General features: G+C 33.3%; 1 protein-coding gene across 3 annotated transcripts; it reads right to left on the reverse strand.

The window, feature by feature from the left end:
• Positions 1–1345: 1345 nt before the first annotated feature.
• Positions 1346–12212, reverse strand: LOC105254936 (dnaJ homolog subfamily C member 13). Of its 3 annotated transcripts, XM_025410895.1 has the most exons (19): positions 12184–12212; positions 10931–11348; positions 10363–10627; positions 9223–10068; positions 8427–8870; positions 7719–8129; positions 6985–7550; positions 5770–6682; positions 5345–5701; positions 5063–5254; positions 4457–4969; positions 3765–4343; positions 3224–3653; positions 2876–3158; positions 2569–2782; positions 2285–2470; positions 2047–2187; positions 1717–1957; positions 1510–1625 (listed from the first exon to the last, which is right to left on the reverse strand). In XM_025410895.1, the coding sequence occupies exons 2-19, from the start codon at positions 10999–11001 to the stop codon at positions 1510–1512; spliced, it is 6768 nt and encodes a 2255-aa protein (XP_025266680.1). In that variant the 5' UTR covers positions 11002–11348; positions 12184–12212. The 3 variants fall into 3 exon arrangements, with proteins under 3 accessions (XP_019884147.1, XP_025266680.1, XP_019884145.1); XM_020028588.2 differs by lacking the exon at positions 12184–12212 and having other exon boundaries at positions 1346–1625; positions 10931–11001; XM_020028586.2 differs by lacking the exon at positions 12184–12212 and having other exon boundaries at positions 8427–8795; positions 10931–11001.
• Between the last annotated feature and the right edge of the window lie 3277 nt (positions 12213–15489).

Genomic DNA, 15489 nt, shown 5'->3' on the forward strand with positions numbered 1-15489 from the left:
TTATAATGATATAAATAGTATATATTTTTTTAATATTAAAGTATACATAGTAATGTATATTTCAAGATAGTAAATAGCAAGACATTCAAAATTCAAGATACGTTTGAATCGCGATGGTTATCAAGCATACAATCGAGAATACCTTCTGATTTAAAAATATGTGATATCGTCTCAAAATAATATGTATACTGTAAAAACTTTTGCATAAATAAATATAATTTTTTTCATACAAATTTTATATTCTGATAATACGAGTTAAAAAAATGTATTTTTCATCATGAATGAATATATTAGATAGGAATATTTTCCAATTCTTTAATTAAATATTTTCTAATTCTTAAATGTATTTATGTTAATCTCTTTTTCACATAGCTTTTTTCTAATATTTTTCTCTCATAAGGACGTGCTCAATTTCATAAGTACATTTTATATTTCTGACTGCTTAGAATGTGACCAATGAAAATGTAATTTTTGCAGTGGTAAGACTTAGAATGTACCACTATCTTTTGTTATATGTATGCGTCACAATTAACATGCTATCACAGAGAAAGTTGTTGCATTACTACATATGAATTCTTGTTGGTTTTATTTTTTTTCTTTTTTTTTTTTTGATTTTACTGCAAATTATTACATAAAACTTACTCATAGTATTCTCGAAATTTTTTTTTACATATAAACTCATGGTTAATCTAGTTAAAAAATAAACATCTCATAATATTCCGTATCATATATATGTAGATATCTCTAAAGATATGAGAATTGGTTAAGATAGATGTATTTCTTCGTGTAATAATTTTTTCTTAATAAAAATTCAAGTAAAGATGTAATTAACGAGTAATTAAGCTTAAAAATTGAATTATAAAATAATCTTAATTATTAATTACATATAAGTGTGAAAACATGATTATGTCAAAACCGGAAAAGAAAATATAAATCACAATAATATTATTTTAATCTTAATTAATCGGTACTTACTTCTTCACTTAGATTTTTAGATACAGAAAAAAGTCGATTTTTTCGAATTCATCTCAAGCAATACTCAAATTATATTTTTTTAATACCCTGCGGACAAACTTACAAATATCTTTACTGTAAATCCATTTAAATCAGACACATAACGAAATATCATATTACACTGCCGAGATAAAAATTTGTCCGAAAACTCTCTTGTTTGATGTAATAAAGTGTCTGTTGGAATATTATAATTTTATCTATATATATATATCTATACTTGTATTATCTTAAAAACTGACAGCTTAAGTTTTATAATTACATTATATACTACGACTCATATATAAATGTAATTAAAGAACGAAATATATTATATAATCCTATCATATAAAGATTATACAGCAAAAACAATATTTGATTAATAAATTTCTTTCTTTAAGAAGCCAAAAATCACAGACAATGTAGTCTCTATACCGGTATTTTGTTTACCGATAGAAAATCTCTTAGACTCAGTACACATTCTCACTGTCTTTTGTACCACTTACGATGCTACCTATATCAGATGCTATCATTTCTATTAATTAAATTATCTTCTTTGTCTACCGGTGGGGGGCCCGCGGTCAAAGTTGCACTTGGCCCCGCTGTTAAGTAGCCAGCGGATACAGGCGTTGCCGCTAATAACAATGGAGCAATAGAAAATTTTAATTAGCGAAAAAATTTATATTTTTATATTATAGTGAAAAGCTATATATGGGTATATTTTACCTGTAAGATAACCAGAATTGGTATTATTAGAAATAAACAGATCATGTCGTTGATCCTTATACTCGGCCCATACACTCGATTTTTCCAAAATAGCATTAACTTTTTCACCAAGAAGTAAACTTTTTGTCATGGCTTTTAAAGCTTTTACTATTTGTGCTTTAGTTGTGGCAGGATTCTCAACAATATCTAATCGTCCTTCTAATATATTTAAAAGATATGGTACCATTTCGGCGTCCAATGCCTGCATGTAGTAACAAAATATTGTACCTAATATTTCTAAACACGGTGTATTTTAACGTGTAATTACGTAACGAGTGCATACGTCTTTACCTGCTTAATAAGTCTATCTTCATTTGTCGAAAATAATCTGTTCAATGTTTCACATGCCACTGCAATCATGTCTCTTCTCGATTGCATCGCATGCTTTAACGGGCTTATACAATCTGTTTGACATATGGACGAGATACAAATCTGTGCAAGTATAAATCGAAAACGAGAATTAGAAATGTATAATTATAAATATAATTATCATATGCACGTGCACACATACAAAATCAAAGAGACTTACTTCGCTCGTAGCTAATTGATGTAGAATTAATATAGCTGTTTTATATACTGATGGCTGACTGTTTTGGATAGCCATCTGTCGACAAAGACGCGGTATATGACCCAAGGATGGTACTTGGTCTGCCAAAGTAGGTTGTGCTTGGAGTAAACATACAAGAGCCTGGGTCGTTAATTCCAACATATCCGTCTAATAAAAATATAAATCCACATAATAATGTATATTGACAAAATTTCTAATATGTGCGTTTTAATTCATTCAGTGTTAATTCATTTTATAAAATTTACATCAGTCTTTTCCTTGGACATCAGCATTAGTGTGGTATCCATCAGTTCACTTAAGAATTCTTTTGGTTTCCTAAGTGCCCAAGCAGGACTGGCTATGAATAATCTAAGATATACTCCACCTACGACAGGTTCGTTGGTCGCGATGTCGACATTATTCTGTGTATCAGGTAACTTTAATATGGCGTTAGGATTCCGTCTTTGTAATGCATGGTATCTAAAAGATAAGAAATAAAATTAATTTTACTTTGTAAAAAAAACGAATGAAAGAAATGAGAACAAGATATATTGCAGTGTTTGTAAAGCTTACTCGTCTTTTAATTCGGCAATAATTCTCGCTACTCTAGCTTTTGCATCATCATCCCATATTAATTCAGGATTTTCATGCTTCGTTTCAAACATGTGTACACATTGTTTGGGTGCATCGCGAATAGCTTCGCTGAATAATCTCGGCAAAAATTTCGATAAATCAAGTTTAACTTTTGGTCCGGCTAATTTGTCGGATGACATTTTCGCGAGTAACTCAGCTGCTGCTTCTCTTATTTGAACATTACTCGAATTACAAAACAGATCGAGAATGTACACAACAGCTCCTGAAAAATATTACAAATACATTAGATCGGAATTATATTGAAATTCAACGCTATCTTTTACAAACCTTTTGCTATTGCATCTTTTACGATTTTAGTAGAACTCATCAGTGCATATAAAGTTTCTAACGCAAGAAGCTGACATTCCTTTAGGCTGTGCAAACATAACAATAAATGCACTACAACTTCATTCGCGGCTATGTCATCAACACATTCCTGATTTTTTGTAACATTACTGATTATTTCTAGAGCGCTCTTTTGAATTAATTTAAAGTTATTACAATTCAAAAGTCCAAATAGCAATTTAAAATGTCCCATACACTGCAATTCAATTCCAGGATTATTTTTGATAACATTATTCAGTGCTCTAAGCGCCATAACAATGTGCTCCAATTTCTCTTGATCTTTTTTACTTTGAGGAATACTTCCTAAAGATGTCAAGTATTCCGAAGACAATAATAAAAATTCGAGCAAATTTATCGTAAAACTTTTTGGGTTCTGAAAATCAAATAGCTCTTTTAGATTACTTTTATCATCGACCTGGAAGTTATAAACTAAACTAATTGTGTAAAGTTCTCTATATTCTATAATCCTATTTATAAAATTTACCTCAATTGGATAGACTGGTTGTTCATTATATACTTTCACAAATATTTCACCGATTACTAATTCATCGGCATGAGCAGTATATTTGAAATCGCTAAAATCATGTTCAAAGTTATCGCTATTATTTAATCTCTCTTGCTGTTTCGCTTCTAAATATTCATTTAATTCCGCTCTGGTGCCATTGTCCCAGATTAAATATGGATTTGAACAATTAGAATTTAATATTTTTAAAATCTCTTCAGGCTTATCTTTAACAAGCTGACGTGCTAGGTAGGGCGTTAACAAGCTTTCTAGGGCAGCAACGGTAACGGGATTAACAGGCGTCTCGTTTTCTCCCTTCATGTAACCGCCTAATCTAGCGCAAGCGCGAACTGCTAATTTAGCTAAATTATTGGCCACTTCTTGACGATTCTCATCCTGATTTCTTTCCACGCCACCTTCCTCTAACGTGTAATCATAGTTAAACATAAAGAGCAACAGATCCCACAAAGCACCAGATTGTAATAATTGCATTTGTAATATACTATCTGTAGCAAGAGATGAAATACATTCCGTGGCAACCGCACATAATTTTGTTAAATGCTGTAAAGGAAAATAGAGGAATCAAAATTAAAATCTATTTTTACAAACAGATTAAATAATTATTTTAGTTATTTAAAGTTATTTTTTAATTGTAAAAATAATTTTACAAATACCTTAAAGTGCAATATTCTGCAAAGGTCTTTTACGAGTTGCGGCAATTCAATTATCTTATCTCTACATCCTCGGAACGATCCAGCAACAGCGAAACATCTAGTGATATGCATACAAACTTGCACCGCTACGTCAGTGGGTTTACTCGAGTTGCTCAAGACAGACACGCATCGCGTATATGCTTCCAATAATACGTCTAAACCACCCTCTCTTCTCAATTCTTCGGCATTTAAGGCTGAACAATGCACCGTATGATATGCGAGTTCGCTCGCAGCTGCTAGTAATGGGGCAGATTTGGAAAATAATCGTTCGTCGTCTGTCTCTAGCTTTATCGTCTTGATTAGCTGAGGATAACCGGCGTACTTGTAAGGTCTAAGTTCATCCGTATATCTATGAAAAAGTATGCTCTGAGTCCTTAGAATCAAAACAATGTTGTCAGGATTAGGACCAGTAGTCGACCAACAACTGCGACTGCATAAAAATTCGTACGCCTGACTAACAGCTTCGAATTTATCCTAAAATTACCAAATCAATATGTTTTAACAAACTCAATAAGTGTTCTATATCAAACAAAATACAATTCACAGGACAAATATAAATAGACTTACTCTCCCCTCAGGATTCTTGTCGGGATGATACATTTGAGCTAACTTATAAAATGCTTTTCTAACGATCGCTCCGTCATGTTGTTTTCCAACAGATAAGCCGAGTTGCTTGTAAGCTTCATCCACAGTCATCAAAGGTGGTTTCTTTTCTACTTCTTTCTTCCATGCGTCTAATACATCTTTTAATAATTGCACCTAATTAAATATTTATGCACATAAGTCAATACTATATATAGAGTATTGCTTAATGTAGTATAAAAAAAGGCAATTATTGTCAAAACTTACGGGTTCTGGAATAGGCCACTGTGGAAATTTAACGGTATCACAAAGATGTCTGAGATAAAATATCTGGCAGAACAATTCATTCTCCAATTGCGGATATCTTATAGCAGGTATAGCGATATACTGATACCTGGCCATGGTATGACTTCGTAATTTGGGGCTAAAATCTGCGATATGCGCAGCAATTTTTTCAATAAGCATTCGTCGCATCTCTGCGTTCCAAATTGCTTCCGGCGTATCGTAATCTCCGAGAAATATCTGCGCAAATTTCTCCGCCCCATGATTTTCCAAATAACTCACCATTGCATCGGGTAATAGTTGACCGAGAATACTTCGTTGCATAATATCTGAAGAGGTGTTCTAAAGAATATAACAACAATTATATCTCTATAATTCATATATTAAAATATTATAAAAAATAAACTTACATCGTCATTCCTAAAGGCTTGTTTTGTATGCGTAAGCTGTAAAAACCTTGCGATTGGTAAGACATTGGAACCAGTATACATTAAGATAAAATAAAATACGCCAGTAAGATAAATCTTCGATACATCCGCGTTATCTCGCATTATTTCGCATAACAACGTGGCGACTCTTTCAACTAGAATCGGATCAAACGTTAGCAAAAGCTGTACAATATGTGGCAGGTACTGAAGGTCGGATAATAATCGCTTCACGCGTGGTAACGGTCTGATCACCGCATCATCGGCGTCTCTACTTGGAAAATATTCGCACATCTTAATTAAGATATTCAAGATTAAATTAGCCAGTTCACTTTCATTTATTACGGGAGTTCCTTTCGCAACGAGACTCCATTTTAATTGCGGCACTTGCGAAATTGTTTTCCATCCATCTAATCCCTGTGCCCAAACTTTTGTCTTATAAGTCACATGATTCGAACTATACAATTCTTTTAGATCTCTTAAGCTTATCGGTCCTTCACGTTGGTCTCCGTTATTGTAATACCATTCCTTTTCCATTCGTTCTTGCTGCGGGCCTGCCTCTATCACATTAGTTTGCGCTGGCACAACTGCTCGAGAAGTATGTAAATGTGCTAATGTCAATAAATCGACTAAAGTTCGTACTCCGTTTTGATCCATTATATCCTTGACATTTCGTCTATGCAATATGAGCTTATTTACGAACATAACTAGCCTATCGCGTTCCGTTCTATCTAAGCAGCGCTCCAACATTCCCAATATATATTTTGTATCTGAGAATGGACCAATGTCCTCGTAATACCGACCGTACACTATCGTCATTGCTTGCAAGCAAAGGCACTTCATTTCGATTTTTGCAGTCAATAAAAATCTATGGTATAAATCATTAAAAAACTCGTATCTGTAATTAAAAATAAACAAATCTATTATTACAAATTATGACTAAAAAGTTTTATATAAGAAATTAATATCGAGCACAATAAACAAAGTTTTTTTTTTATTTAATTATATATCTTGTAACTAATTATTTTTTGCAACATTAATATTTTTATCATTGACATATTTTTATCGTACACTCATCCTTCACCTTCGGATGCACACAAAATTGTTAAATTGATTCCATCAATATGTGCTTTATATTAACTGATTATAATGATTTTCATTGAATGTTTGTAAAAAAAAAGTACAAATATATGTACTTACGATTTTCTTATCGGGCTGTCTGGACTATCTTTTTCTAACAAAAGCCTCAAATAGTAATCTCCAATTTTAACTTCATCCGAGAGACATTGATATTGTACCTCAAATTCTCTATGATTCCATGCAATCAAAGTTCCACCAGCCAAATCTTTATCCAAAGTAAACGCACGTATCTCATTTTCCAGTGCTATTCTCAACTCTTCTCTTGTTTTATGATTCCAAATCAAGTTTGGCAGTGCATGATTTTGATTAAATTTATAATAGAATAATTTCCAATTTGCTTCAGATTTAATTCTCTCTCGACGTTTTCTCAAGACTATCGGACGTTCTTTAATTTTTTCTCTTCGCTCTATTCCAATACGAGCACCCCAATGCTGTAGAGCGTTTTCTACATGCTTTTCAACTACTCGCATCTGACGTTCGATAGCAATCCATTGTGGGCTCTTTTTATTTCTAGATGCATGATCTATTGCTATTTTTAAATTGTCACGGTTGTTCAATCTCTCTTCTTCAAGAAATGACTCTGGTACCTTTTCATCAGAATCCAAATAATTCAACAAGCCGACTGGCTACAAATAAAGCAGTAGTTCCACATTAGCAAATATATCTCAAATATCTTTTATGGGGAGCACAATTTGCCTATACTATTATTATTTTATATAAACATATACATATAATACGCATCTATATAAGTAACATATCTCTTATATAAATTGAAGATAATATAATCAACTCACCATAATTCGTTTTAATAATCCCATAGCTGTGGGATGTCCCGTGACCCATAAACCTACTAGATGTCGGCATAATTGTCGATGCGTTAAGAGTCTACTATCACTACCAACAGTAAATAAACTATTTAACAAATGTCTTGGTAGAGCCCCTTCCGCGAGTGCTAATTCTTGCATTTTTGCTGCTACTTCTGGTGCACCTTCTTCAATGATAGCACGCATTATTAATCCAGCACCTTTGACCACAGCCAGTGAAGGATGTTGAAATAATTTAAATAGAGATCTGCCTCTTGTAGCAACCATTTCTAAAAGATTGTCAAAATGTTTACCATCAGTCGTTTCACTGTATGGTACACATAGGGCGAATGTTAAAAGATCGAGCATAGCAGAGACTACCAATGCACCTGTGCCATGATTCTGTAATATTAACAAAGAAATACTTTTTATTGGTAAAACATTTCAATATTAAGTTTAATAAATAGTCTGAATAATTTATAGTGTATATCTTTTTCATCAAGATACTAGACATCTTAATGATGAAAAGATATACATCATAAAATCATTTGAGATAAAAAAATAAGCTGAAGCAGCTACATAAGTTGTATAAAGCATTCATATAAAAATTTTTCAAATAAATTTCAAACAATCTGATCTTTTAAATATAATAAGAATAAATGTGTGTTTAATATTAAATATAGTACTTCAAATACTTACAATGTGATTAACCCACATTTCGAGCAAACTTTCTAAAAATTTATTACTACTGAGCAAGCTACTTTTGTTCAATTGTTCTTGTCTTAAATCACAATCATCATGCATAGGCTGCATCAGAGCACAAATACAATCTATGGCAGCTTGTGTTACACCAGAATTTTGTTTCTTTAAAGCCTTTACAACTTTTGTGCCAACAGCTTCTCTAAAACCAGAAAGTGTTGTAAATGCAGCAAAGCCAATCTTATTAGCCACCAATCTTCGTAGTGCATGAAATTGTGCCTCGATCTCGCTGTTTGTTTCCAAATCTTTGCTGATTAAAGTATTCAAAGCTCCAAGGATAATCTTGTCTTTATTTTCAGTAAAGATTCCCTGTAAGTAATCATTTGTGATACGATGTACTTGGAGTTGTAACGTTGTTACAGTCCATTCAAGCGGTACAACTTCCTGGATAAACAGAAAATGTGTCCCATGTGTCTCTTAATATACATTATCCATATATCTATGCAAATATTTCTATTTTTGAAACTTTATAGTTTTTAACAAAACGCAACAAAAAAGAAAGAAAGGCTAAAAGATAGATTTATAGTTTTTATATGTACACACATTTTAATGGAAATTTTGTAAGAGATAGAAATAAATATTTACAATTCTCCGCTATAAAGTTTCAAAAATATTTTAAACCCAATTAATGTACTTTAACCGCTTCAATGTACTGTACAAGCTTTTATATTCACACTATTCTTTCTTATTTATAATCTCATAATATAATATTGATTAAAGAAATACTTTATCTTACATCTTGAGTAGTGGAATAATTAAGACCACTATATGGTATATTTGCATTAAATCTGTCCAGAATTTCAGCAAACGTACGTCCTCCAGGTGGTTGTTGAAGAAATTTAACATGCGTCGTTTCGACTTCTTCATCAACAGATAGATTGAAAGGTCCGAGTCTTTTACCTCTGGCTATAGGATACATCTTTACATGGACATCTCTATTACCAGATGCTCTTACACCATCTAGTAAAGATGCTAATAAGGAATCTCTATTCGTTGCAGTATAACTGCGCGTTTGACCATTAAGATATTGTATGGTAAACAGTTGAGGATTATCGTTATCACGAATCAAGGTAAAAATGTCCGATAATGGTCTAAGAGTACAAATATTATATGTTTGAGGATCTCTTTCCAATAGGCAGGTGTCCGAAAGACAAAGCGTTCTTCTTTGTGGATCCAAATGCCTGGAGGAGATTTTGTGTACATTAAATTCCGAAACGCTCGTTATATGCTCATCGCCGCTAAACTTTCCTAATCTTTGAGCAATAAAGTCGTCGAGTTTTATAGGCTCCTTCAACATTTTTATATTAATGCCTAAATTATTTAGTGCAGCTTCTTGCAATCTCTTCTTTATCTCTTCCATATGGGTAGAAGCAAAAAGATGTAGACGACCAAACCCACCGCATACAATCACAAATCCATTGGGATAATCTTTCATTGTCAGAAGCCCTTCAAAATCTTTATAACAATAGCTAGCTAACACCATATTTGTCGCAGGATCCAATTGATCAAGACTATATGGTGTTATTTCTAATACAATAGGTAATCTTGTATCAGACCAATGATGTTTATAAGCTTGATATCTCTACAAATATAAAAGTTATTTTATTAATGTTGTACATGCAAAATTGTATGTTATGTACAGTTAATAATTCTTTTTCCCTTTTGTTTTGTATAAATTCCTTTATATATAATAATGTTTCATAATCCTAATTAATAAGAGATAATTTTGCAATAATTTTATAAAAAATCAATTGAGAAAAGAATAATTAATCTCAGTGTAATATAATCAGTTTTATCATAAAGATCTATTAAATTTATTTATCAGAACATACAGAGAACAGAGAAAGGAAGAAAGAGTAGAATAACATAAACTTACCAAGATTTCTTTAGATTTTTCAAATTGGTTTCTGTATTTAAGTGCTTCCGTCAGCAGGTGTGATCTATGTTCAGAGCTAAACTTCATGGTATCATTTTTCCGCTCCTTGCGTACAGTTATGATAAATTCATGGGAGCCTAATTGACTTTTATTTACTGGCTGGACATTTATGAAATCGGAATACTCCCATCTGTTTGTGACTTCTAATGTGCCAGGATTGTATGTTGTTATTCCCATGGAGCCAATGGAGAAAATACGTTTGTATCTAAAATATATTATTTAAATATAAGCATAAATGAAAAGTCATCAGTATAAATAAAAACAGTATTGATATAAAGAAGACCTATAGTATCTAATATCGTTAAGAGTTTTATTATATGAATGACAAAGAAAATATTCTTAATAAAAGCTGTATACGATACTTTGTGTTTAATATAAGAATATTATACATTAAATTATTACGAGATTTATTTAATATATTTACATGTTTGAAAATCCAGTTCAAACAAGTTTAAAATTCAATTACAGACACACACAAGACTATTTATTAATTATGAGAAAAACTTACTTTCCCTTCCATGTAGAATGCTTGGTAACTAAAAAGCATGCCACATCTTGATTGTCCTTTATCGGCATCATTGTTTCATTTCTCGTGGATGCAACACCAGTTTGAACAGAGTTTTAATAAACCGCTGAATTCCACTTGCACAGGACAAGAGGCGTAGGATAACATTCGCGTATTACAAAATTACACGATCAGCATTTCGAGAAACAGACATAGGGAAGAAGTGTGAGGTTTAACTGCGTTGTCCTTGCCGCTGATTTTTCTTCGAATGGATGGTACTTGTATAGGCACGCCAGTTTAATCTCTTTCATCTAACAAATGTCATTTTCGACGGCTACATCAATCTGGAACGACCATGATGGTTGGTGGACGATTGGGGGCGTAAGGGGTGTTAACGAACAGCTGTTTCCAGGTGTCAGCACTGCGTACAATAAAAAACACACTCGTATAAAAGTCAATTTTATGTTCATCTTGCAATTTTAAAAGACAATTATTTTACAAATTATTCTTAAATCTACTATAGTTTGCATTTACACAATGATTACTTAGGTGAGATTTAAACTCTACTGGAACCAAGATTCAAAACATGTTTAGTAAAGACTCGAACCTTGATTAGTTCTAGAAGATTCAAATTCTAGTAGAGATTTAAACCTGCTTGGCGGATATCAACAAATGTTAATCTAGTGACTTTACCCGCGAGAATGTCAAGGTTCGTTCGAACGCGTGCAGGTGCAATTTCATTGACGCTAGAAACCAGCGGCAAATTAAAATCACTAGACTTTCTCTAGATTTGGCGTCAAAAAAATAACGTTCAAAAGATGCGGCCTCATTGACGCTAAAAAGTAGCGTCAACCATTGGTTGAACAATGAAGCAACTATACTTACCTCCTTGTTCAACCAATGGTTGACGCTACTTTTTAGCGTCAATGAGGCCGCACCTAAAACAGTTTCAACTTTTTCAGTGTGTAAAGCGGCCTTTTCATTGACGCTACTTTTTAGCGTCAATGAAATTGCACCTTAACAGTTGGCAGCCCTACGAGATAGGCTGTGCACTGCGCGTATATAAAATAAATTTGAAATCGCTTCTAGCCTAACCATCTTCACGCGATCGACTTTATTTGAATTGCACGGCATCGCATCGAATTATGATGCGGCCCCGATTTGTTTGAACGTAATTCGGGACATCGCGATGCTGTATAAGCGTCGAATGAGCACGAATTGTCACGCAAATATGATAATAAATCACATCTACTAACCGTTCACCGGCTGTTCCACAGGCCGCTCCACTCGCTCGCCTCGGGACGTCCCATTCCGATCTTGATGCACACGATATCATCAACGCGAACGCACGACACTTTATTCGGCACTCCCGATATTCGCTCGCATCCGATAATCATCATCAAGGGCGTAAATAACGCGACGCGACTTCGCTCCATTTTCGCGATCGAGCTATCACTGAACTGTTAAAAACAGAAGTCACGCACTTTTACTGACATATTATGAAAGTCGCGCGATCATCCCTGAACACATTCGACGCTCTTTTACTCGCGATATTCGTTTAAAAACGGTTAAAAGACGGGAAAAATGCGGACGTACGACGATCCGTGTAACTGCGTATGACTCCGAGTCTCGTATGACGCGTATGACGTAAGCAATGACGCGAATGACGTAGCGACACGCGCTAACATGGCGACCGAACCAGTGCGCAGAAACGACTGCGCACTGGTTCGGCCGCCATGTTGGCGCGTGACTGCGTCTTCACTGCGACGTCACTGCTACGTCAAACGCGTCATACGGCCGCCATGTTGGCGCGTGAATCGGAGTCATACGCAGTTACACGGATCGTCGTACGTCCGCATTTTTCGCATCTTTTAACCGTTTTTAAACGAATATCACGAATGAACGAGCGTCGAGAGTGTTCAAGGATGATCGCGCGACTTTCATAGTGTGTCGATGGAAACGCGCGACAGCGATTTTTGACGATATTCAGTGATGGCGTCATCGCGAAGATGAAGCGAAGTTGCGTCGCGTTATTCGCGCCCTTGATGATGATTATCGGATGCGAGCGAGTATCGGGAGTGCCGCATAAAGTGTCGCGCGTTCGCGTTGATGATATCGTTTGAATTTGTGTGCATCAAGATCGGAATGGGACGTCCCGAGGCGAGCGAACTGTCCCGAGGAGGAGCGGCCTGTGGAACAGCCGCCTGAGTAGATTTGATTTATCATATTTGCGTGACAATTCGTGCTCATTCGACGCTTATACAGCATCGCGATGTCCCGAATTACATTCGGACAAATCGGCGCCGCATCATAATTCGATTCGGTGCAATTCAAATAAGTCGATCGCGTGAAGATGATTATGCTAGAAGCGATTTGAATTTTGTATACGCGCGCGCAGTGCTGCATAGCCTATTTCGTAGGGTTGCCAACTGTTAAACGATAAATTTGTTTGATCTAACCTAATCTAACCTCTCAGTGTCTTTGGATATCGAATGTAAACACAAGCGTATGCTGCCTGGATTGTATGATGCTTTAAAAAATAATATTTAATTATTTCCTTAATGTATTACATTTTAGTACGTAATATATTAATCGTATTAAATGTGCGACGTACAGTTTTACACATTTTAATGAGTAGCATATAATATAATTGGTTAGGTTAGATTAAATTAAAACAAGCTGCTGTGATTCATTTAACGTAATAGGATTAATTTGAGGAATGTGCAGCTATTGAAGTTACATGATATTTGTGGACACATTTTTAAAGTAATCATGAGTGTTTTATCACATCTCGATTACATTGAAATTAAAATATAAAATATTTATGTATTCCACATTAACGTTATTCATTACAAGTACTATATTATTACATTACAAGTACTTTTCTTATATCTCAATCATATTCAACCATTTATTTCATCGATGAAGCTTTTCATATATCGCAGACAATATGATACTGCGTGTGGAATTTTACACAGGTAATACATGGCACAAAAATAATTTGCTCTCAAGTATTGTGTGCATTTCTCAAAAATAAATCAAATTAAATTATTTTCAGAATCCAAACATCGCTACATTGCCAGGATTGTATCTTATTATAACTGCGATATTATCACCTTTTAATATGTGTGCGCAGTATTACATACATAAAATATATAAATTTATTTGAAACGTACTGAAATCTTTATCTTATTTATAATATTCGTGATATTATAAAAGAAAATTGCAACTGTAATGAAACAGAGCGGTGGAATAATTGGTTGATTGGTTAATTGCAGGTAATTATGTTATACTTATATATCGTAAGAAAGAGAAAATAAAATAAAAGTTGAATACTGAATGTGCTCTAAAGTAAATCTCATCTAAATAAATAAATGCATAAATGTGCGCCCCACATTCCTCATGAAAAAAATACATAATATTAATCTTATTATTTTTAGATTTGTTTTTTATTCTTTTAAATTCTCTAGATACACTTTTCATTTCTCCTCTCTTTCTTTTCAACTACTAAATATAGATCTATCATTTTTAATATAGATCTGTCATTTTTAGTGTACATTATTGCAGTAAGTGGAACAAAGAGCAAATCTTTTGGCACATTTAGAATGTACAGGAAAGTCAGTTTTATCTGATGCGTTTTTTTCAATAGAAATATCTGAAAAAATTCATACGTTTTTTTTAATCTTAATCTTTCTAAATAAAAATTAGAATAATAAATTTGCAAAATAATTTGCTTTAATATATTTTTATTGCAAACATATGAAGCAAAGTGCTCAAGGTGCATCACTATGAAAACATAGATAGAATAAAAAGTAGATCGTATACAAAAGAATTAAAATATTTACACTACATATTTGATATAGCATTTAATCGATATGTGCAGTAATACAATAAAATCTAATTTTCTCTCGAATTTTTTCACGAAATTTTAACTACTAGAAAAATATCAAATATTCAAATTGTTCAATAGTCTTGCGAAAGAAGCAGTTCTCGCTTAAAGAATCTTTAGAAAAAAAAAAAATAAAAAAATTCTAAAGAAAAAAAATGACAAAAAATTTTTAATCTGACATGGATATTTCATTTTATACTAATATTTTTAATGTAACACTTCATTTATAAAGATTTTATTTTGTGAAACGTTTATACATAAAATTACAATGATTATAAGGCTTCTTTAATCTACTGGTTCATCTTCGCACGTTTTTCGTCTATAAAATATTTGTGCTTCTGGATACTTTTCTCTGGAAGCTTTATGCAATGTGTGTAACCTAAATCTGTTAACGTACAAGTATTAGAGTAACGCAATAAGTATATGTAATTTGATTAAAAATACGTTTCTTATATGAATTTTTAATTACATATTTTATTATACTACAAATAAAAAAAATCATGCTTGCGCGACGTGATTCTAACAATTTACCGACATGCACAAAATGATGACTTTACCGGCAGTCGAAGTATCTAGACTACGTAATTCTGGCGTTTAACGCGAATACAGATGGCGATACTAAACAGCAAAAAAGATGGCCGCATTGTGTGAAACGCGAGGCGCGAAATATTGC

The sequence above is a fragment of the Camponotus floridanus genome, unplaced genomic scaffold (assembly GCF_003227725.1).
Source record: "Camponotus floridanus strain SB8 unplaced genomic scaffold, Cflo_v7.5 scaffold359, whole genome shotgun sequence".
NCBI classification, from domain to species: Eukaryota; Metazoa; Arthropoda; class Insecta; order Hymenoptera; family Formicidae; genus Camponotus; species Camponotus floridanus.